At 49.7% G+C, this 22,960-nt stretch overlaps 1 protein-coding gene across 3 annotated transcripts; it reads left to right on the plus strand.

Moving 5' to 3' along the window:
• Window positions 1–1,206: 1,206 nt before the first annotated feature.
• PNOC (prepronociceptin) lies at window positions 1,207–22,430 on the plus strand. 3 transcript variants are annotated; one of them, XR_010724891.1, is made up of 5 exons: window positions 1,207–1,279; window positions 7,668–7,792; window positions 14,962–15,298; window positions 20,003–20,718; window positions 20,801–20,817. XR_010724891.1 is itself a non-coding variant. In XM_066208342.1 (4 exons), exons 2-4 carry the CDS (start codon window positions 7,670–7,672, stop codon window positions 20,254–20,256), a joined length of 714 nt encoding a protein of 237 aa, XP_066064439.1. In that variant the 5' UTR covers window positions 1,207–1,279; window positions 7,668–7,669; the 3' UTR covers window positions 20,257–22,430. The 3 variants fall into 3 exon arrangements, 2 of the variants coding, with proteins under 2 accessions (XP_066064439.1, XP_066064440.1); XM_066208342.1 differs by having other exon boundaries at window positions 20,003–22,430; XM_066208343.1 differs by lacking the exons at window positions 20,003–20,718; window positions 20,801–20,817 and having other exon boundaries at window positions 14,962–15,533.
• Window positions 22,431–22,960: the final 530 nt, after the last annotated feature.

Here is a 22,960-nt window from a genome sequence, read left to right on the forward strand (position 1 = left end):
TCCACCGCAGGCTGGATTCCCTGGGAAAGAAAAAAAAACCAAACAAAAAACCCCAACAAAACAGCAAAAAAAAAAAAATAAATAAAACCCACCCACCCTCATTTATATTTTTTTTTTTTATTTTTTATTTACCATTCCTCCCCTGCCCGAAATGGATGAGGGTAATTCCAACCGAGCGTGGAATTCAAGAAAAAAAAAAATAATAATAAAAAATAGATAAACTCCGGATTTCAGCCTCGGGGGCAGCGGGGATGGAGCGGCCGCGTCCCGGCAAAGCCCTCCGGGATGGATGGGATTTTGGGAAGGGGGGGGGGATGTGTTTTTTTGGGGAGGAAAAGGGAGATTTTGGGGCCGGGAGGAACCCTAAGGCACCAGGGGAGTGGGAGAGGAGGGAAAATCCTTTGGCAAAGAGGGCCCAGGGTTTTTTGTGGTTGTTTCTTTTTTTTTTAAAAAAAAAAGATATTTTTTAAATGGGAGGTGGAAAATGTGGAAGAAATGGGAAAGGATGAGGAGGGGGGGGAAAAAAAGGGAGAAAAGGGGGAAAATGAAGGAGGGGGGGAAATTGTTGGGAAATGGGGAAGAATGAGAGAGGAAAAAAAAATGTGGTGGGGAAAAAGGGAGAGAAGGAGGGGAAAAAAAAAACCGCGTAGGAAAGAATGAGGGGAGGAAGAAAAAGTGGGGGAAAGAATGAGGCGGAAAAAAAGGGGCAAAGGGAAAAAAATGGGGAAAACAAATCCTGGGGGGAAACGGCGAAAGAACGCGGCTTTTCTGGGGGGTTTTTGGGGTTTGTTTGTTGGGGTGTTGTTTTTTTTTTTCCACATGGATTTGTGGCTGGGAAACTCAGGAAGGGACTCGAAGCCGTCACCACCCAATCCCCCCCCTAAAAAAATAACCCCAAAAAAAGCCCCAAAATCCCCAAAAGCGTCCTGAGAGGATTTTGGGGCGGGGGGCTCACAAAGCGCGATCCTCTCTCGGCGTTTCCCACCCCGATCCCGTTTTCCCGCGGACCTCCGGGACCCGGAGCCTCTTGGGGACACGGCGACAGTGACAGGGGGGTGGCAGCGCCGTTCCCATCCCGGTTTTTTTGGGTTTTTTTGGGATTGGGGAGGGGGGGGGGGGGTTTCGGGCCGTGACTCACCCGGGATGAGTCGCTGGAGATCAAAAGCTCCGTTCCCGCTCCTTCCATCAGCGTCCCCCGGAGCCTGCGGCGGGTGACAGGCGGGTGACAAGGCGGGTGACAAGGCGGGACGTGTCACCGCCCGCCCGGCGGGGACAAAAGGTGACCGTCATGCCGGGGAAGGGACCCCGCGGGAGGGTGAGGGTGGCCTTGGGAAAGGGAGCGGCGGGGATTTGGGGGGTGGCCTCGCTCCGTGTCGCATCCTCATCGTGGTCCTGTCTGTCACCTCGGTGGGGGTCCTGCAATTGTCCCCTGTGCCTCATCCTCAGCTCTGTCACCTCCCTGAATTGTCCCCAAACCCGGTGCCACATCCCCACCTCTGTCACCTCTTTGGTGTCCCTGAATTGTCCCCAAACCCGGTGCCACATCCCCACATCTGTCACCTCCCTGAATTGTCCCCAAACCCGGTGCCACATCCCCAGCTCTGCCGCCTCTTTCTGGTCGTTTAATTGTCCCCAAACCCGGTGCCACATCCCCACCTCTGTCACCTCTTTGGTGTCCCTGAATTGTCCCCAAATCCGGTGCCACATCCCCACATCTGTCACCTCCCTGAATTGTCCCCAAACCCGGTGCCACCTCCCCATCTCTGTCACCTCTGCCTGGTCCCTGAATTGTCCCCAAACCCGGTGCCACCTCCCCACATCTGTCACCTCTTTGGGGTCCCTGAATTGTCCCCAAACCCGGTGCCACATCCCCACCTCTGTCACCTCTGTCACCTCTGTGGGGTCCTTTAATTGTCCCCAAACCCGGTGCCACGTCCTCATCTCTGTCACCTTTATCTGGTCCCTGAATTGTCCCCAAACCCGGTGCCACCTCCCCATCTGTCTCCTCTGTCACCTCCCTGAACTGTCCCCAAACCCGGTGCCACATCCCCATCTCTGTCACCTCTGCCTGGTCCCTGAATTGTCCCCAAACCCGGTGCCACCTCCCCATCTCTGTCACCTCTGCCTGGTCCCTGAATTGTCCCCAAACCCGGTGCCACATCCCCAACCCGTTCACCTCTGTCACCTCTGTCTGGTCCTTTAATTGTCCCCAAATCCTGTGCCACATCCCCACCTCTGTCACCTCTTTGGGGTCCCTGAATTGTCCCCAAACCCGGTGCCACGTCCTCATCCCAGTCCTGTCCGTCACCTCTGCCTGGTCCCTGAATTGTCCCCAAACCCGGTGCCACATCCCCATCTGTCACCTCAGTTTGGTCTCTGAATTGTCCCCAAACCCGGTGCCACATCCCCACCTCTGTCACCTCTGTCTGGTCCTTTAATTGTCCCCAAACCCGGTGCCACCTCCCCATCTCTGTCACCTCTGGTCCCCGAATTGTCCCCAAACCCGGTGCCATCTCCCCATCTCTGTCACCTCTTTGGGGTCCCTGAATTGTCCCCAAACCCGGTGCCACGTTCTCCTCTCTGTCACCTCTGTCCCTTCTGCCTGGTCCCTGAATTGTCCCCGACACCTGTTGGCCAAGCCAGGTGGGGCACGGGATTCTGTGGGAATTCTGTGGGAATTCTCCGGGAATTCTCCGGGAATTCTCCGGGAATGGGGCTCAGATCCCGCAATCCCTGCTGGTGGCAAGGACCGAACCCTCCCGGGACGGGGACAGGGACGGGACAGGGACAGGGACATGACAGGGACAGGGGTGGCAGCTCCCCAAAACCAGCCTGGAGCAGGTGGGAACTGGGAACAGCTGGGAATGTGCTGCCCCACCGAAACCCCAAAACCAAACAAACCCCATTGAAAATAAACCCCAATAAATAAACAAACCCCACTGAATAAACCCCCAAAAATTAACAAACCCCACTGAAACAAACCCCAATAAACAAACCCCATTGAAATAAACCCCTTTAAACAAACCCCACTGAATAAACCCCAATAAACAAACCCCACTGAAACAAACCCCATTAAACAAACCCCACTGAATAAACCCCAAAAATTTAACAAACCCCACTGAAACAAACCCCAATAAACAAATCCCATTGAAATAAACCCCATTAAACAAACCCCACTGAATAAACCCCAATAAATAAACCCCATTGAAATAAACCCCAATAAACAAACAAACCCCACTGAATAAACCCCAATAAACCAATCCCATTGAAATAAACCCCAATAAACAAACCCCACTGAAATGAACCCCAATAAACAAACAAACCCCACTGAAATAAACCCCAATAAACAAATCCCATTGAAATAAACCCCAATAAACAAACCCCACTGAAATGAACCCCAATAAACAAACAAACCCCACTGAATAAACCCCAATAAACAAATCCCATTGAAATAAACCCCATTAAACAAACCCCACTGGATAAACCCCAATAAATAAACAAACCCCACTGAAATAAACCCCAATAAACAAATCCCATTGAAATAAACCCCATTAAACAAACCCCACTGAATAAACCCCAATAAACAAACAAACCCCACTGAATAAACCCCAATAAACAAACCCCATTGAAATAAACCCCATTAAACAAACCCCACTGGATAAACCCCAATAAACAAACAAACCCTACTGAATAAACCCCAATAAACCAATTCCATTGAAATAAACCCCATTAAACAAACCCCACTGGATAAACCCCAATAAATAAACCCCATTGAAATAAACCCCAATAAACAAACCCCATTGAAAATAAACCCCAATAAACAAACAAACCCCACTGAATAAACCCCAATAAACAAATCCCATTGAAATAAACCCCATTAAACAAACCCCACTGGATAAACCCCAATAAATAAACAAACCCCATTGAAAATAAACCCCAATAAACAAACCCCATTGAAAATAAACCCCATTAAACAAACCCAAATAAACAAACCCCACTGAAATAAATCCCAATAAACAAACAAACCCCAATAAACAAACCCCACTGAAACAAACCCCATTAAAAATTTTACAGGATTTCACGGGGTTTTGCGGGATCTTGCGGGGCTTTGTGGGGTTCTGCGGGTTTTTATAGGATTTTGTGGGGTTTCACGGGATTTCATGGGGTTTTGGTGGATTTTGCGGGATTTTGGCGGATTTTGCGGGGTTTTGCGGGATTCCATGGGGTCTTGTGGGATTTCACGGGATTCGGGGGGGAGTTTGAGGGGTTTCACAGGATTTTGTGGGATTTTGTGGGATTTTGTGGGATTTTCCACAGGGTTTTATGGGATTTCACGGGTTTTGTGGGATTTCTCGGGGCTCTGCGGGACTTCGTGGGATTTTCTGGGATTTCGTGGTATTTTGCAGGGTTTTGTGGGGTTTCACAGGATTTCCCAGGATTTTGTGGGATTTCCCAGGATTTTGTGGGATTTTGTGGGATTTCACAGGATTTTGTGGGATTTTTGCAGCATTTCCCAGGATTTTGTGGGATTTCCCAGGGTTTTGTGGGGTTTCACAGGATTTCCCAGGATTTTGTGGGATTTCCCAGGATTTTGTGGGATTTTTGCAGCATTTCCCAGGATTTTGCGGGATTTCACAGGTTTTAGTGGGACTTCATGGGATTTTGCGGGATTTTGCAGGATTTTGTGGGATTTCACAGGATTTTGTGGGATTTCGCAGGATTTTGCAGGGTTTTGTGGGATTTTTGCAGCATTTCACAGGATTTTGTGGGATTTCACAGGATTTCCCAGGATTTTGTGGGATTTTTGCAGCATTTCCCAGGATTCTGTGGGATTTCGCAGGATTTTGTGGGATTTTGTGGGATTTCGCAGGATTTTGTGGGATTCTGTGGGATTTCGCAGGATTTTGTGGGATTCTGTGGGATTTCACAGGATTTTGTGGGATTTTGCGGGATTTCGCAGGATTTTGTGGGATTTTGCGGGATTTCGCAGGGTTTCGTGGGATCTCACGGAGTTTTACAGGATTTTTGTGGGATTTCCCAGGGTTTCGGGGGTTTTCAGGGGTTTTGGGGTCTTTCCTGGGTTTGGGATGGTTCTCAGGGCCGTGTCCCCGCGGTGCTGCCACCGTGAGGGCCGTGCTCTGGTTTGGGGTGTTTTGGGATGTTTTGGGGTATTTTGGGGTGTTTCTGGGGTATTTTTGGGGTGTTTTGGGGTGTTTTGGGGTGTTTTTGGGGTTCTGAGGCCGCTGTCCCCGCAGCCATGAGGGCCGTGCTCTGGTTTGGGGTATTTTGGGATGTTTTGGGGGTTTTTTTTTGGGTGCTTTGGGGTATTTTGGGGTGTTTTTGGGGTGTTTCTGGGCTATTTTGGGGTGTTTTGGGGTGTTTTTGGGGGTTCTGAGGCCGCTGTCCCCGCAGCCATGAGGGCCGTGCTCTGGTTTGGGATGTTTTGGGGTAATTTGGGGTATTTTGGGATGTTTTGGGGTAATTTGGGGTGGTTTTGGGGTGTTTGGGGGTGTTCTGGGGTGTTTCTGGGGTGTTTTGGTGTTCTGAGGCCGCTGTCCCCGCAGCCATGAGGACCGTGCTCTGGTTTGGGGTGTTTTGGGATGTTTTGGGGTATTTTGGGGTGGTTTTGGGGGTTTTTGGGGTGGTTTTCGGGTATTTTTTGGGGTGTTTCTGGGGTATTTTTGGGGTGTTTTGGGGTGTTCTGGGGTGTTTCTGGGGGTTCTGAGGCCGCTGTCCCCGCAGCCATGAGGGCCGTGCTCTGGTTTGGGGTGTTTTGGGATGTTTTGGGGTATTTTGGGGTGGTTTGGGGGGTTTTTGGGGTGTTTCTGGGGTATTTTGGGGTGTTCTGGGGTGTTTCTGGGGTGTTTTTGGGGGTTCTGAGGCCGCTGTCCCCGCAGCCATGAGGGCCATGCTCTGCTTTGGGGTATTTTGGGGTTTTTTGGAGTATTTTGGGGTAATTTGGGGTGGTTTTGGGGTGTTTGGGGGTGTTCTGGGGTGTTTCTGGGGTGTTTTGGTGTTCTGAGGCCGCTGTCCCCGCAGCCATGAGGACCGTGCTCTGGTTTGGGGTGTTTTGGGATGTTTTGGGGTATTTTGGGGTGGTTTTGGGGGTTTTTGGGGTGGTTTTCGGGTATTTTTTGGGGTGTTTCTGGGGTATTTTTGGGGTGTTCTGGGGTGTTCTGGGGTGTTTCTGGGGGTTCTGAGGCCGCTGTCCCCGCAGCCATGAGGGCCGTGCTCTGGTTTGGGGTATTTTGGGATGTTTTGGGGGTTTTTGGGGTGGTTTGGGGGTATTTTGGGGTGTTTCTGGGGTATTTTGGGGGTGTTTTGGGGTGTTTTGGGGTGTTTCTGGGGGTTCTGAGGCTGCTGTCCCCGCAGCCATGAGGGCCGTGCTCTGGTTTGGGGTGTTTTGGGATGTTTTGGGGTAATTTGGGGTATTTTGGGATGTTTTGGGGTAATTTGGGGTGTTCTGGGGTATTTTTGGGTGTCTTGGGGTGTTTTTGGGGGTTCTGAGGCCGCTGTCCCCGCAGCCATGAGGGCCGTGCTCTGGTTTGGGGTGTTTTGGGATGTTTTGGGGTATTTTGGGGTGGTTTGGGGGGTTTTTGGGGTGGTTTTGGGGTATTTTGGGGTGTTTCTGGGGTATTTTTGGGGTGTTTTGGGGTGTTTTGGGGTGTTTCTGGGGGTTCTGAGGCCGCTGTCCCCGCAGCCATGAGGGCCGTGCTCTGGTTTGGGGTGTTTTGGGATGTTTTGGGGTATTTTGGGGTGGTTTGGGGGGTTTTTGGGGTGTTTTGGGGTATTTTGGGGTGTTTCTGGGGTATTTTTGGGGTGTTTTGGGGTGTTTTGGGGTGTTTCTGGGGGTTCTGAGGCCGCTGTCCCCGCAGCCATGAGGGCCATGCTCTGCTTTGGGGTATTTTGGGGTTTTTTGGAGTATTTTGGGGTAATTTGGGGTGGTTTTGGGGTGTTTGGGGGTGTTCTGGGGTGTTTCTGGGGTGTTTTGGTGTTCTGAGGCCGCTGTCCCCGCAGCCATGAGGACCGTGCTCTGGTTTGGGGTGTTTTGGGATGTTTTGGGGTATTTTGGGGTGGTTTTGGGGGTTTTTGGGGTGGTTTTCGGGTATTTTTTGGGGTGTTTCTGGGGTATTTTTGGGGTGTTTTGGGGTGTTCTGGGGTGTTTCTGGGGGTTCTGAGGCCGCTGTCCCCGCAGCCATGAGGGCCGTGCTCTGGTTTGGGGTATTTTGGGATGTTTTGGGGGTTTTTGGGGTGGTTTGGGGGTATTTTGGGGTGTTTCTGGGGTGTTTTGGGGTGTTTTGGGGTGTTTCTGGGGGTTCTGAGGCCGCTGTCCCCGCAGCCATGAGGGCCGTGCTCTGGTTTGGGGTGTTTTGGGATGTTTTGGGGTAATTTGGGGTATTTTGGGATGTTTTGGGGTAATTTGGGGTGTTCTGGGGTATTTTTGGGTGTCTTGGGGTGTTTTTGGGGGTTCTGAGGCCGCTGTCCCCGCAGCCATGAGGGCCGTGCTCTGGTTTGGGGTGTTTTGGGATGTTTTGGGGTATTTTGGGGTGGTTTGGGGGGTTTTTGGGGTGGTTTTGGGGTATTTTGGGGTGTTTCTGGGGTATTTTTGGGGTGTTTTGGGGTGTTTTGGGGTGTTTCTGGGGGTTCTGAGGCCGCTGTCCCCGCAGCCATGAGGGCCGTGCTCTGGGACCTGCTGCTGCTCTGCCTGTTCGCCCGCGCGCGCGGCGACTGCCGGGGCGACTGCCTGCACTGCGACCGCCAGCTCTTCTACCGCGACAGCTTCGACGTCCTCGTGAGTGTCACCTGCCGGCCCCCGTCACCGCGGGCACGCTCATCCCTCGGCCGGCGTCTGGGGACATCGGGAGCGTCCCCACCGCTGTCCCCTGGGCGCCTTCAATCAGAGAGGGGCTGGGCTCCGGGGGGATTCGGGCTTTGAGGAGAAGGTGCCACCTGCTGTCGTTGTCACTCCCAGGTGGGCACCGGGATGGTCCCCAGGGAGGGCGAGGATCCCGAATCGGGGCGAGGATCCCGAATCGGGGTGAAAATCCCAAATCAGGACAAAGATCTCAAATCAGGGCGAAGATCCCAAATCAGGGCGAGGATCCCGAATCGGGGTGAGGATCCCAAATCAGGGTGAAAATCCCAAATCAGGACAAAGATCCCAAATCAGGGCGAGGATCCCAAATCCGGGTGAAGATCCCAAATCAGGGTAAAAATCACAAATCAGGGCGAAGATCCCAAATCAGGGCGAAGATCCCAAATCAGGGTGAAAATCCCAAATCAGGACAAAGATCCCAAATCAGGGCGAAGATCCCAAATCAGGGTGAAAATCCCAAATCAGGACAAAGATCCCAAATCAGGGCGAAGATCCCAAATCAGGGTAAAAATCACAAATCAGGGCAAAGATCCCAAATCAGGGTGAGGATCCCGAATCGGGGTGAGGATCCCAAATCAGGACAAAGATCCCAAATCAGGACAAAGATCCCAAATCAGGGTGTGATCCCAAAGCAGGGTGAAGATCTCAAATCAGGGTGAAGATCCCAAATCAGGGTGAAGATCCCAAATCAGGGTAAAAATCCCAAATCAGGACAAAGATCTCAAATCAGGACAAAGACCCCAAATCAGGGTGAGGATCCCAAATCAGGATAAAAATTCCAAATCAGGGTAAAAATCCCAAATCGGGGCGAGGATCCCAAATCAGGGTGTGATCCCAAATCAGGGTGTGACCCCAAATCAGGGCGAAGATCCCAAATCAGGGTGAACATCCCAAATCAGGGTGAAAATCCCAAATCAGGGTGAGGATCCCAAATCGGGGTGAAGACCCCAAATCAGGACAAAGATCTCAAATCAGGGTGAAGATCCCAAATCAGGGTGAGGATCCCGAATCGGGGCGAGGATCCCGAATCGGGGTGAAAATCCCAAATCAGGACAAAGATCTCAAATCAGGACAAAGATCCCAAATCAGGGCGAAGATCCCAAATCAGGGTAAAAATCACAAATCAGGGTGAGGATCCCAAATCGGGGTGAGGATCCCAAATCAGGGTGAAAATCCCAAATCAGGATGAGGATCCCAAATCAGGGTGAAAATCCCAAATCAGGATGAGGTTCCCAAAGCAGGGCGAGGATCCCAAATCAGGGTGAAAATCCCAAATCAGCACAAAGATCCCAAATCAGAGTGATCATCCCAAATCAGGGTGTGATCCCAAATCAGGGTGAAAATCCCAAATCAGGGTAAAAATCACAAATCAGGGTGAGGATCCCAAATCGGGGTGAGGATCCCAAATCAGGGTGAAGATCCCAAATCAGGGTGTGATCCCAAATCAGGGCAAAGATCCCAAATCGGGGTGAGGATCCCAAATCAGGGTGAAGATCCCAAATCGGGGTAAAAATCGCAAATCGGGGTGAGGATCCCAAATCAGGGCAAAGATCCCAAATCAGGACAAAGATCCCAAATCAGGACAAAGATCCCAAATCAGGACAAAGATCCCAAATCAGGGTGAGGATCCCAAATGGAAGTGAAGACCCCCGACCAGGACGGTCCCAGGACCCCAAACATCCCCGTCTCCCCATCCCGAACCCCAAACCCCTCCTGCGGATCCCCCAAAATCCCGCCGGGAGCCCCAGAAAGGGCGGGCCGAGCCCGGAGAACCCACAACTCCTCCAGCTCTCCACGCGGGTCGGGAAGAGCCGTGGAACCGAAATTTTGGTTTTTTGGTGGTTTTTTTTTTTTTCCCAGCCCCTAAATCCTCTTTTTTTCCCCTTCTCGTGTCCCGGGATTTTCGATCACCTCTCCCGATTTTTTGGGATCATCCCAAAATGCCGAATCCCACCAGGTGTCCCCGTCCCCGCCCGTTCCCGAAAGGAGCCGGCAGCTTGGAAACCCTCAGGGTCGGGAAATCTCCTCCCCCCAAAAAAAACCAACCCAGGAAGAACCAGAAAGCTCCAGGTGCCACCAAACTTTGGGGAGCCGCCAGCCCGCTTCGGCCCCAAAAACGTTTGGGTTTGAAGGCACCAGAACCGGGGTGGGACCCCTGGGGCAGGTCCTGTCCCAAAGCCACAGCGGCTCCGTGGTGGGATCTGGGGTCTCCTGGACCTCGTGGTGGGATTTGGGATCTCCTGGACCTCGTGGTGGGATTTGGGGTCTCCTGAACTTCATGGTGGGATTTGGGGTCTCCTCAGCCTCGTGGTGGGATTTGGGATCTCCTGGACCTCGTGGTGGGATTTGGGATCTCCTCAGGATCTGTTCAGGCTGGAAGAAGCCTCGTGGTGGTATTTGGGATCTCCTGAACCTCGTGGTGGGATCTGGGGTCTCCTGAAATTCATGACAGGATCTGGGGTCTCCTGAACCTCGTGGTGGGATTTGGGATCTCCTGATCCTCGTGGTGGGATCTGGGGTCTCCTGATCCTCGTGGTGGGATCTGGGGTCTCCTGAACCTCGTGGTGGGATTTGGGGTCTGCTGAACCTCGTGGTGGGATTTGGGATCTCCTGATCCTCGTGGTGGGATCTGGGGTCTCCTGGACCTCGTGGTGGGATTTGGGGTCTCCTGAGCTTCATGATGGGATTTGGGGTCTCCTCAGCCTCGTGGTGGGATTTGGGGTCTCCTCAGGATCTGTTCAGGCTGGAAGAAGCCTCGTGGTGGGATTTGGGATCTCCTGAGCCTCATGGTGGGATTTGGGGTCTCCTGATCCTCGTGGTGGGATTTGGGGTCTCCTGAGCTTCAAGATGGGATTTGGGGTCTCCTGAACCTCTTGGTGGGATTTGGGGTCTCCTAAGCCTCATGGTGGGATCTGGGGTCTGCTGAGGCTCCTGGTGGTATTTGGGGTCTCCTGAACTTCGTGGTGGGATTTGGGATCTCCTGAGCCTCGTGGTGGGATCTGGGGTCTGCTGAGGCTCCTGGTGGGATTTGGGATCTCCTGAACTTCGTGGTGGGATTTGGGATCTCCTGAGCCTCGTGGTGGGATCTGGGGTCTGCTGAGGTCCAGTTTGGGCTGGAAGAAGTCTGGTGGTGGGATCTGAGGTCTCATTTGGATCAGAAGAAGCCTCGTGGTGGGATTTGGGGTCACCGCCGGGGCTGGTGGCACCTTCCTGGTGGCCGAGGTGACAATGACGAGAGGTCCTGCCGAGGTCTGGTGGCCTGGAGACCTCCTGGGTGTCCTCCAGCTGGCTCGGGGTGTGAGCAGGTCCCCGCCGTCCCATCCGCACGGGAATTCCGTGGATTTCTGGGCCAAAAAAAAGGAGGTTTTGGTGCATTTCCAGGAGGAAATCCCGGATTCGTTCCAGTGGGGAGGAGCTCGGAGGGGGAAAAAGGGATAAAACCCCAAATTTAGGGTTTGAGGGAGAGAGCGGGATCAAAACCCCACAACAAGGCCGGGTTTGGTGACACCAAAACCCCACAGCGGGGTCAGGTTTGGGGTCAGGGACACCAAAACCCCACAGCGGGGTCAGGTTTGGGGTCAGGGACACCAAAACCCCACAGCGGGGTCAGGTTTGGGTTTGGGGACACCAAAACCCCACAGCGGGGTCAGGTTTGGGTTTGGGGACACCAAAACCCCACAGCGGGGTCAGGTTTGGGGTCAGGGACACCAAAACCCCACAGCGGGGTCAGGTTTGGGTTTGGTGACACCAAAACCCCACAGCGGGGTCAGGTTTGGGGTCAGGGACACCAAAACCCCACAGCGGGGTCAGGTTTGGGTTTGGGGACACCAAAACCCCACAGCGGGGTCAGGTTTGGGGTCAGGGACACCAAAACCCCACAGCGGGGTCAGGTTTGGGGTCGGTGACACCAAAACCCCACAGCGGGGTCAGGTTTGGGTTTGGGGACACCAAAACCCCACAGCGGGGTCAGGTTTGGGTTTGGGGACACCAAAACCCCACAGCGGGGTCAGGTTTGGGTTTGGGGACACCAAAACCCCACAGCGGGGTCAGGTTTGGGTTTGGGGACACCAAAACCCCACAGCGGGGTCAGGTTTGGGTTTGGGGACACCAAAACCCCACAGCGGGGTCAGGTTTGGGGTCGGTGACACCAAAACCCCACAGCGGGGTCAGGTTTGGGGTCGGTGACACCAAAACCCCACAGCGGGGTCAGGTTTGGGGTCAGTGACACCAAAACCCCACAGCGGGGTCAGGTTTGGGGTCAGGGACACCAAAACCCCACAGCGGGGTCAGGTTTGGGTTTGGGGACACCAAAACCCCACAGCGGGGTCAGGTTTGGGGTCAGGGACACCAAAACCCCACAGCGGGGTCAGGTTTGGGGTCAGGGACACCAAAACCCCACAGCGGGGTCAGGTCTGCGGTCGGTGGAGAAGATTTGATTCATGGAGGAGAAGAGGGCTTGGCCTCCATCCCGGTGTCCCGTGACCTCCGGGAGGACAATCCCGGCGCGGCCAGACCCCGAGGGCCGGGAATTCCTCAGGAGATCGGGGCGGGAGAAGCTCGGCCGGTGCTGCGGAGCTCTCAGGGCTGGTGGGACCTCGCGGGGTTCTGCTGCCACCCAGAGGAACGTTCCAGCTGGAGGAACCTCGGGAGGAGCAGCGAAGTTCTGTCCCCGGCTCCGGGAGCCAGGGCGTGCCCTGGGGACGGGACAGAGGTCCTGTCACACCTGCGCTGTCCTGGCCCACCTCCAATGTCCCATCCCTCCACTCTCCTGCCCCACCTCCATCCCGTCCCACCTCCATCCCGTCCCACCTCCATCCCGTCCCACCTCCATCCTGTCCTGTCCCACCTCCATCCCACCCCACCTCCATCCCACCCCACCTCCATCCTGTCCCACCTCCATCCCGTCCCACCTCCATCCTGTCCTGTCCCACCTCCATCCCACCCCACCTCCATCCCACCCCACCTCCATCCTGTCCCACCTCCATCCCGTCCCACCTCCATCCTGTCCTGTCCCACCTCCATCCCACCCCACCTCCATCCTGCCCCACCTCCATCCCATCCCACCTCCATCCCGCCCCACCTCCATCCTGCCCTACCTCCATCCCGTCCCACCTTCATCCCGCCCCACCTCCATCCCATCCCACCTCCATCCCGCCCCACCTCCATCCCGCCCCACCTCCATCCCATCCCACCTCCATCCCGTCCCACCTCCATCCTGTCCTGTCCCACCTCCATCCTGCCCCACCTCCACTTCCCGTCCCACCCCACCTCCACCATCTCGTACCTGATGATGTCTGGGGTGAAGGTCCCAGCAGAGCTCAGGGCGGGCGCGTGGAATTCAGGGAGGAATCGGGATTGGTGCCGCTCCCAGCAAAGGCGGCCTGGGGCAGGGAGGTTGGAGAGGGACACTGATCATCTCCACCACCCTCGGCTCCTCTGGGAGCTCAGCACGGGACCGGGGAGGAGACACCTCTGGGGACAGGAGGTTGGAGAGGGACACTGATCATCTCCACCACCCTCGGCTCCTCTGGGAGCTCAGCACGGGGCCAGGGAGGAGACACCTCTGGGGACAGGAGGTTGGAGAGGGACACTGATCATCTCCACCACCCTCGGCTCCTCTGGGAGCTCAGCACGGGGCCAGGGAGGAGACACCTCTGGGGACAGGAGGTTGGAGAGGGACACTGATCATCTCCACCACCCTCGGCTCCTCTGGGAGCTCAGCACGGGGTCAGGGAGGAGACACCCCCGGTGATGGGACCAGGGGAGCGCTGAGGAACATCTCCTGCACCTTCAGTTCCTCTGGGAGCTCAGCACGGGGTCAGGGAGGAGACACCCCCGGTGCCGGGGCCCGGGGAGCGCTGAGGAGCTGCCGGCCCCTTTTCCCGGGAGCGTTTCCCAGTGTGGGCTGCGGGCGTGGGCCGGGAGCGGTGGGAACGCCGGGAACCGACGGCGCTCTGCGCCATCCCTTCCCACCCAACCCTGCCACCACCCTGGCCCGGCCAATCCATCCCCTGCTGGTGTCCCTGCTGGTGTCCCTGCTGTCCCCGATGATGTGTCTGATGATGTCCTTGATGCTGTCCCTGGTGATGTCCCTGGTGATGTCACTGGTGATGTCCCTGGTGACGTCCCTGCTGTCCCTAATGATGTCCCTGGTGACGTCCCTGCTGCTGTCCCTGATGTCCCTGCTGTGCCTGACAGTGTCCCCGACGATGTCCCTGATGATGACGGTGTCCCTGACGATGCCCCTGATGTCCCTGTTGTCCCTGCTGATGTCCCTGAGGACGTCCCTGGTGACGTCCCTGCTGCTGTCCCTGATGTCCCTGTTGTGCCTGACTGTGTCCCTGACTGTGTCCCTGATGATGACGGTGTCCCTGACGATGTCCCTGCTGCTGTCCCTGACAATGTCCCCGATGTCCCCACTGTCCCTGACGATGCCCCTGATGATGTCCCGGATGTCCCTACGATGTCCCTGCTCTCCCTGATGTCCCTGCCGATGTCCCTGCTGTCTCTGATGTCCCTGCTGCTGTCTCTGATGTCCCTGCTGTCCCTGCTGATGTCCCTGCTGATGTCCCTGGTGATGTCCCTGCCGTCTCTGATGTCCCTGCTGATGTCCCCACTGATGTCCCTGCTGTCCCTGCTGATGTCCCTGCTGATGTCCCTGCTGATGTCCCCCACTGACGTCTCTGATGTCCCTGCTGTCCCTGGTGATGTCCCTGCTGATGTCCATGGTGATGTCCCTGCTGTCCCTGCTGTCCCTGCTGTCCCCACTGATGTCCCTGCCGTCCCTGCCGATGTCCCCGCTGACGTCTCTGATGTCCCTGCTGATGTTTCTGATGTCCCTGCCGATGTCCCTGCCGATGTCCCTGCTGTCCCTGCCGATGTCCCTGCCGATGTCCCTGCTGTCCCTGCCGATGTCCCTGCCGTCCCTGCCGATGTCCCTGCTGTCTCTGATGTCCCTGCTGCTGTCCCCACTGATGTCCCTGCTGTCCCTGCCGATGTCCCTGCCGACGTCCCCGCTGACGTCCCTGATGTCCGCCGTGACCGTCCCTGGTCCCCGCTGACGCTGTCCCCTACGTCCCTGGCAGATCTGCGTCCTGGAGTGCGAGGGCCAGGCGGTGCCCAGGGCCACCTGGGAGCTCTGCGCCGCCGCCAGCCGAGCCGCCCCTCGGCCGCGTCCCCTCGCCGCCCGCGCCTGGCCCGGCGCCGCGCCCTCGCGCCGTCCCGACGACGACGACGACGACGACGACGACGGCGACGACGGTCAGGACATTTCCCGGCGGCCCGCGGAAAGCCGGGCGGCCAAGGGGGTGCAGAAGAGGTACGGGGGTTTCATCGGGGTGCGGAAGTCGGCGCGCAAGTGGAACAACCAGAAGAGGTTTAGCGAGTTCCTGAAGCAGTACCTGGGCATGGCGCCGCGCTCCAGTGAGTACGGCCCCGGCCCCGGCGCCGGCCGTGACAACGAGATCTGAGCCGCGGTCACCGCGGCCGTCGGGGTCACCGGGGTCACCGAGGCCTCACCCCCACCACCCCCCACCCTCCCCGCCCGCCCGTCACATCCCATGGGTGCCATCCCACCACCACGGGGGCCATCACCTGGAGAAACCGTGCGGAAAACGGCTCGGGAACCGCCGGGACGGCGACCGGGAGGGACGCCCGCCGGGACATCTTTGGGGTTGCCCCTTGGGGTCACCTTCGAAGTTGTCCTTGGGGTCACCCTTAGGGTCACCTTCAGGGGCACCTTTGGGGTGGCCCTTGGGGGTCACCTTCGGTGTCATCATTGGTGTCGCCCTCAGGGTCGTCTTTGAGGTCACCTGTGGGGTCACCTGTGGGGTCGTCTTTGAGGTCACCTTTGGGGTCACCTTTTGGGCCACCTTTGGGGTTGCCCCTTGAGTCACCTTTGGGTCACCTTTGAGGTCACCTTTAGTGTCACCTTTTGGGTCAACTTTGGTGTCACCTGTTGGGTCACCTTTGGGTCACCTTTAGGTCACTTTTGGGTCACCTCTGGGTCACCTTTGGTGTCACCTTTGGTGTCACCTTCAGAGTCACCTTTGGGTCACCTATGGGTCACCTTTTGGGTCACCTTTGAGGTCACCTTTAGGTCACTTTTGGGTCACCTTTGGTGTCACCTTCAGGGTCACCTCTGGGTCATCTTTGGTGTCACCTTTGGTGTCACCTTTGATGTCACCTTTGGGTCACCTTTGATGCCACCTTTGGGTCACTTTTGGTGTCACCTTTGGTGTCACCTCTGGGTCATCTTTGGTGTCACCTTTGATGTCACCTTTGAGGTCACCTTTGATGTCACCTTTGGGTCACCTTTGGTGTCACCTTTAGGTCACCTTTGGGTCACCTTTAATGTCACCTTTGGTGTCATTTTTGGGTCACCTTTGGTGTCACCTGTTGGGTCACCTTTGGGTCACCTTTGATGTCACCTTTAGGTCACCTTTGGTGTCACCTTTAGGTCACCTCTGGGTCACTTTTGGGGTCACCTCTGGGTCACCTTTGGTGTCACCTTTGGGTCACCTCTGGGTCACCTTTGGGGTCACCTTTGGGTCACCTTTGGTGTCACCTGTTGGGTCACCTTTGAGGTCACCTTTGGGTCACCTTTAGGTCACCTTTGGTGTCACCTGTTGGGTCACCTTTGAGGTCACCTTTGGGGTCACCTTTAGGTCACCTTTGGTGTCACCTTTAGGTCACCTCTGGGTCACCTTTGGTGTCACCTTTGGGTCACCTTTGGGTCACCTTTGGTGTCACCTTTGGTGTCACCTTTGGGTCACCTCTGGTGTCACCTTTAGGTCACCTCTGGGTCACCTTTGGTGTCACCTTTGGGTCACCTCTGGTGTCACCTTTAGGTCACCTCGGGGTCACTTTTGGGGTCACCTCGGGGTCACCCTCCCAGCCAGGGAGGAGGGGCTGCAGGGTTTGGTTTCCCCCAATTAAAAAAAAAAAAAAAATTGGGAAAAAAGAATTAATCAAAATTCCAAATGAAATAGGAAAATGTTTTTTTTTTAAAAAAATAATTTTTTCCTTTTTTTAATTTCATAAAACTGAAAAGATTTAAAGTAGAAATTTTTTTAAAAAATTACATTAAATAAAGAAGAAAATGAAGTAAAAAATTTAAAGTTTCCATCAATCAAATCATTTCAAGAGGCTTAAAGATAAATGAAAAACATTTAAAAGAAATTTTTCCAAAAAGAAATTAAAAGTTCAAAATATTTAAAAGAAATAAGGAATAAATTTGAAAATATCGCAAAAAAATAAAAGACAAACGTCAAAACTATTTTCGGAGGAATAAAAAAGAAAGTTTCCAAAGGAATAAAGATTCAATTTCAGAAGCATTAAAAAAGGAAGAAAAAACAAACTTCAAAAACATTTCAAAGGAATAAAAATGAAATTTCAGAAGGATTTCGACGGAATTTAAAAAAAAAATATAAATCTCAAAACTATTCCAAAGAAATAAAGAGCAAATGTGAGAAATGTTTCAAAGGAATAAAGAAATCATCAGAATTCTTTTTAAAAAATGAGTTTAGATATTGAAAGTCAACGGAGGGAAAGCGTCTAAAAAAGAAAATTAAAATGAGAAGAAATGAAAAATACAAATTTCTACGAAAAAAAAAATTAAAAGAAAGAAATAAAAAAGAAAAAAATGAAATTCAAGAAAATCAAAATGAACCAATTCCTGCCCGGAAGGCTCCGCCCCCAAGGGAATTATTTGGGGAATTTCAGAATTCGGGAATTTGGGGAATTCGGGGAATTCTCGCAGCCCCCTCAGCCCCAAACCTCAATTTTGGGAGGATTTTCACCTTTTTTTTTTTTAAACTTTTTTTTTTGGTTTAAATTTTTCCTTTTTTTTTTTTTTTTGCCCCTCCCCGAATTCCGGGGGAGAATTTCCCGCTCTCGGCTCTGCCGCTTTTGGGGGTTTTTTTCCTTCTTTTTTAAAATTTTTTTTTTCCTCTTTATTTCCCCCTTTTTTTTTTCTTCCCCCCCGCTTTTTTTTCCTTTATTTCCCTTTTCCCCCTTTTTCCGTTTAATTTTTCCCCCTTTCTTTCCTCCATTTTATTTCCTATTTTTTCCATTTTTCCCTTTCTTTCCTCCATTTTATTTCCTATTTTTTCCATTTTTCCCTTTCTTTCCTCCATTTTATTTCCTATTTTCCCCTTCTTTTCCATATTTTATTTTATTTTATTTTATTTTAATTTATTTAATTTAATTTAATTTAATTTAATTTAATTTAATTTAATTTCATTTCATTTCATTTCTTTCCTTTCATTTCTCCATGTTATTTTGGGTTTTTTTCCCCTTTCTTTTCTCTCTTTAAACTCATTTTAATTTATTTTTCCCTTTCTTTCCCCCATTTTATTTCCTACTTTTCCCCTTATTTTCCATATTTCATTTTATTTAATTTTACTTCATTTCATTTCATTTCATTCCTTTCATTTCTCTATTTTATTTTGGGTTTTTTCCCCTTTCTTTTCTCTCTTTAAACTCATTTTAATTTTTTCCCCTTTCTTTTCCCCATTTTATTTCCTATTTTTCTTTCTTTTCTCCATTTCATTTATTTTTTAATATTTTTCCCTTTCTTTGCCTAATTTTATTTCTTTTTTTAAATTTTCTTTCTCCCTTTCTTTTCCCCATTTTATTTCCTATTTTTCTTCTCTTTTCTCCATTTAATTTATTTTTTATTATTTTTCCTCCCTTTCTTTTCCCCATTTAATTTTTTTAAAATTTTCCTCCGTTTCTTTTCCTCATTTTATTTATTAATATTATTTTCCCCTTTCTTTCTCCCATTTTTTTTTTAAAAAATTCTTTTTTCTCCCTTTCTTTCCCCCATTTTATTTTTAAAATTTTTTTTTCTCCCTTTCTTTTCCCCGTTTTATTTTTTTCTTTCCTTTCTCCCCCTTTTTTTATTTTTATTTTTCTCCCTTTCTTTTCCCCATTTTATTTTTTAAAATTTTTCTCCCCTTCCTTTCCCCATTTTATTTTTTTATCATTTTTTCTCCCTTTCTTTTCCCCATTTTCCTTTTTTTATTATTTTTTCTCCCTTTCTTTTCCCAATTTTTTTCTTTTCTTCCCTTTTTTCTCCCCTTTTTTTCTTTTAAAATTTTTCCTCCCTTTCTTTTCCCCATTTTCTTTTTTTTTTCCTCCCTTTCTTTCCCCCATTTTTTTTATTTTTTCTCCCTTTCTTTTCCCCATTTTCTTTTTTTTAAAATTTTTTTTCTCCCTTTCTTTTCCCCGTTTTATTTTTTTCTTCCCTTCCCCCCTTTTTTATTTTTATTTTTCCCCCTTTCTTTTCCCCATTTTCCTTTTTTTATTATTTTTTCTCCCTTTCTTTTCCCAATTTTTTTCTTTTCTTCCCTTTTTTCTCCCCTTTTTTTCTTTTAAAATTTTTCCTCCCTTTCTTTTCCCCATTTTCTTTTTTTTTCCTCCCTTTCTTTCCCCCATTTTCTCTTTTTTTATTTTTATTTTCCTCCCTTTCTTTCCCCCATTTTTAAAATTTTTTTCTCCCTTTCTTTTCCCCATTCTCTTTTTTTAAAATTTTTTTTCCCCCTTTCTTTTCCCCATTTTCCTTTTTTTATTATTTTTTCTCCCTTTCTTTTCCCAATTTTTTTCTTTTCTTCCCTTTTTTCTCCCCTTTTTTTCTTTTAAAATTTTTCCTCCCTTTCTTTTCCCCATTTTCTTTTTTTTTCCTCCCTTTCTTTCCCCCATTTTCTCTTTTTTTATTTTTATTTTCCTCCCTTTCTTTCCCCCATTTTTAAAATTTTTTTCTCCCTTTCTTTTCCCCATTTTCTTTTTTTAAATTTTTTTTCCCCTTTCTTTTCCCCATTTTCCTTTTTTTATTATTTTTTCTCCCTTTCTTTTCCCAATTTTTTTCTTTTCTTCCCTTTTTTCTCCCCTTTTTTTCTTTTAAAATTTTTCCTCCCTTTCTTTCCCCCCATTTTCTCTTTTTTTATTTTTATTTTCCTCCCTTTCTTTCCCCCATTTTTTTTATTTTTTCCTCCCTTTCTTTTCCCCATTTTCTTTTTTTTAAATTTTTTTCCCCCCTTTCTTTTCCCCATTTTCTTTCTTTTTTTTCAAATTATTTTTCCCTCCCTTTCTTTTCCCCATTTTATTTTGTATTTTTTTTTGTAGCGTTCCGGCACCGCCCTCCCAGCCCGGCACAGGCAAAATTAAATTCCTGCTCCTGCTCCGTCCTCTCTCTCTCTCTGCCGGACCCCAAAGCGCTTCAGACTCGAAAAACAAAACAAAACAAAAATCTCCAAAAAAAAAAAAAAAAAAACCAAACCAAAAACAATTTCTCTCTTTGTTCTTCTCAAAAATTCCACATTTTCCCCCACCCCGGGAGCCGACGAATTCCAGAGGGACCCGCGCGGAAGTCGACGTGAAATCGACGCGAAATCGGGGGGAAAAATACGGAATTTGGGCAAAAAAAATTTTGGATTTTTTTTTCTGTTGGTTTTGGGTGGGGTTTTTTTGTAGTTCTTTTTTTTTTTTTTTTTTTTTTTTCTCCAAAAAAAAAATCAGCCTCGAATTCCCAGAGAATTTCCCGGGATTTAATTCCCGACTTTCAGGGGGTCGCAAAAATCCCCCAAAAATCCAAAAAAAAGAGAAAATCCCAAAAATGTCCCAGAATTCTGGTAAATTTTCATTTGGTTTGATTCCCCCTTCTATTAATTTTGTTTTCTTTTGATTTTGTTGTCGCTGTTCCCACTTTTTTCCCCGAGCGTTTTCCTCGGAATTTCGGAACCTTCGCGCCGCGCTCGACTCCTTCGCTCCGCGCCCGTCGCGTCCCAAACCCAAAAAAGTGGGATTTTCCAAAAAAAAAAAGTGGGATTTTCCCAAAAAAAGTGAGATTTTCCCCCCCAAAAAGTGGGATTTTCCAAAGAAAAAGGGAGATTTTCCCAAAAAAAGAGTGGGATTTTCCCATAGAAAAAGTGGGATTTTCCCCAAAAAAGTGGGATTTTCCCATAGAAAAAGTGGGATTTTCCCAAAGAAAAAGGGAGATTTTCCCCAAAAAAATGGGATTTTCCCAAAGAAAAAGTGAGATTTTCCCAAAAAAAAAAAGTGGAATTTTCCCATAGAAAAAGTGGGATTTTCCCAAAGAAAAAGGGAGATTTTCCCCCAAAAAAGTGGGATTTTCCCATAGAAAAAGTGGGATTTTCCCAAAGGAAAAGGGAGATTTTCCCCAAAAAAGTGGGATTTTCCCAAAGAAAAAGTGGGATTTCCCGAAGAAAAAGTGGATTTTTCCCAAAGAAAAAGGGAGATTTCCCCAAAAAAAAGTGAGATTTTTTCCAAAGAAAAAGAGATTTTCCCCAAAAAAAGTGGGATTTCCCAAAAAAAAAGTGGGATTTCCCAATGGAAGAGTGGGATTTCCAAAAAACCCTGCGATTTTCCCAAAGAAAAAGTGGGATTTCCAAAAAAAAAAAGTGGGATTTTCCCCAAAAAAATGTGGATTTTCCAAAGAAAACGTGAGATTTCCCAAAGAAAAAGTGGGATTTCCTGAAGGAAAGTGGGATCCCCCCCCTCCCAAAAAAAGTGGATTTTCCAAAGTGGGATTTCCAAAGAAAAAGTGGGATTTCCCAAAGGAAAAGTGAGATTTTCCCAAAAAAGTGGGATTTCCCAAAGGAAAAGTGAGATTTTCCCAAAAAAAGTGGGATTTCCCAAAGGAAAAGTGAGATTTTCCCAAAAAAGTGGGATTTCCCAAAGGAAAAGTGAGATTTTCCCCAAAAAAGTGGGATTTCCCAAAGGAAAAGTGAGATTTTCCCCAAAAAAGTGGGATTTCCCAAAGGAAAAGGGAGATTTTCCCAAAAAAAGTGGGATTTCCCAAAGGAAAAGTGAGATTTTTCCAAAAAAAGTGGGATTTCCCAAAGGAAAAGGGAGATTTTCCCAAAAAAAGTGGGATTTCCCAAAGGAAAAGTGAGATTTTCCAAAAAAAGTGGGATTTCCCAAAGGAAAAGTGAGATTTTTCCAAAAAAAGTGGGATTTTCCAAAGGAAAAGGGAGATTTTCCCAAAAAAGTGGGATTTTCCCCCCAAAAAAGTAGCATTTCCCAAAAACCCCGTGGGATTTCCCCAAAAAAGTTGGATTTTCCCACTTTTTTTTTTCCCCCAGGAGGAAACGACCCAACCCAATCCAATCCCTCCTTCCCGATTTATCCCCAAAATCCCGAGCCAACCCCTGTGTTAAACACCAAAATTCCCGGGAAAAAAAAAGGGGGAAAAAAAAAAAATCCCGACGGGAAGAAAAATTCCATGTGGGGGAGGGGGGGGGGGAAAATTCCCGGGAAAATTCCCGAGGTTTTTTTTTCGTTGTTGTTGTTGTCGTGGTTTTTAAATGGTTTTCCTCGTTTTCCTACCGAGATTTCTCCATTCAACTTGTACATAACCAAAACAAACCAAAAACCAAAACGAACAGAAAAATGGACCGAAAGGGAAAAATAAATCGATTTACGGTTTCTACGACCTGATCGCGACTCGTCCGCGCGGAATTCCACGGATTTGAGGGGGGGAAAAGAAAAAAAAAAAAAGGGAATTTCCGGGAGGGAAAAAAAAAAAATAAAATCTGGGATTCGAGGAGAAGAGAAAGAATGGGAAAGATGGGATGGAGAGAAGGGAAAATGGGATTTAAAAAAAAGGGATTTTCGGGGTTTCGAGGGAGAAAAAATGGGAATTTTGGGGCTTCGTCACGTCTTGTTTTATCCATAGGGAAAGCAGCGGGAAATTTGGGATACGATTCCTACGGGTTTGGGGTTGGGGCGGAATTCCGACAATCGGGGTGAAATTCCTAAAAATTTGGGGCTTGGGGTGAAATTTCTACAGTTTTGGGATTGGGGTGAAATTCCGGCAAATTTGGGGTTGGGGTGAAATTCCGACAATTTTGGGGTTGGGGTGAAATTCCTAAAATCTTGGGATTGGGGTGGAATTCCAACGGTTTTGGGATTGGGGTGGAATTGCCTTCGATTGGGGTGAAATTCCTAAAATTTGGGGGTGAAATTCTTAAAATATTCCGGTGAAATTCCTAAAATTTTGGGGTGAAATTCCTAAAATTTTGGAGTGAAATTCCTAAAATATTCCGGTGAAATTCCTAAAAT

This window comes from Chamaea fasciata, unplaced genomic scaffold (genome assembly GCF_029207755.1).
Source record: "Chamaea fasciata isolate MVZ Bird 193981 ecotype frontalis unplaced genomic scaffold, bChaFas1.0.hap1 SCAF_220, whole genome shotgun sequence".
NCBI lineage: Eukaryota > Metazoa > Chordata > Aves > Passeriformes > Sylviidae > Chamaea > Chamaea fasciata.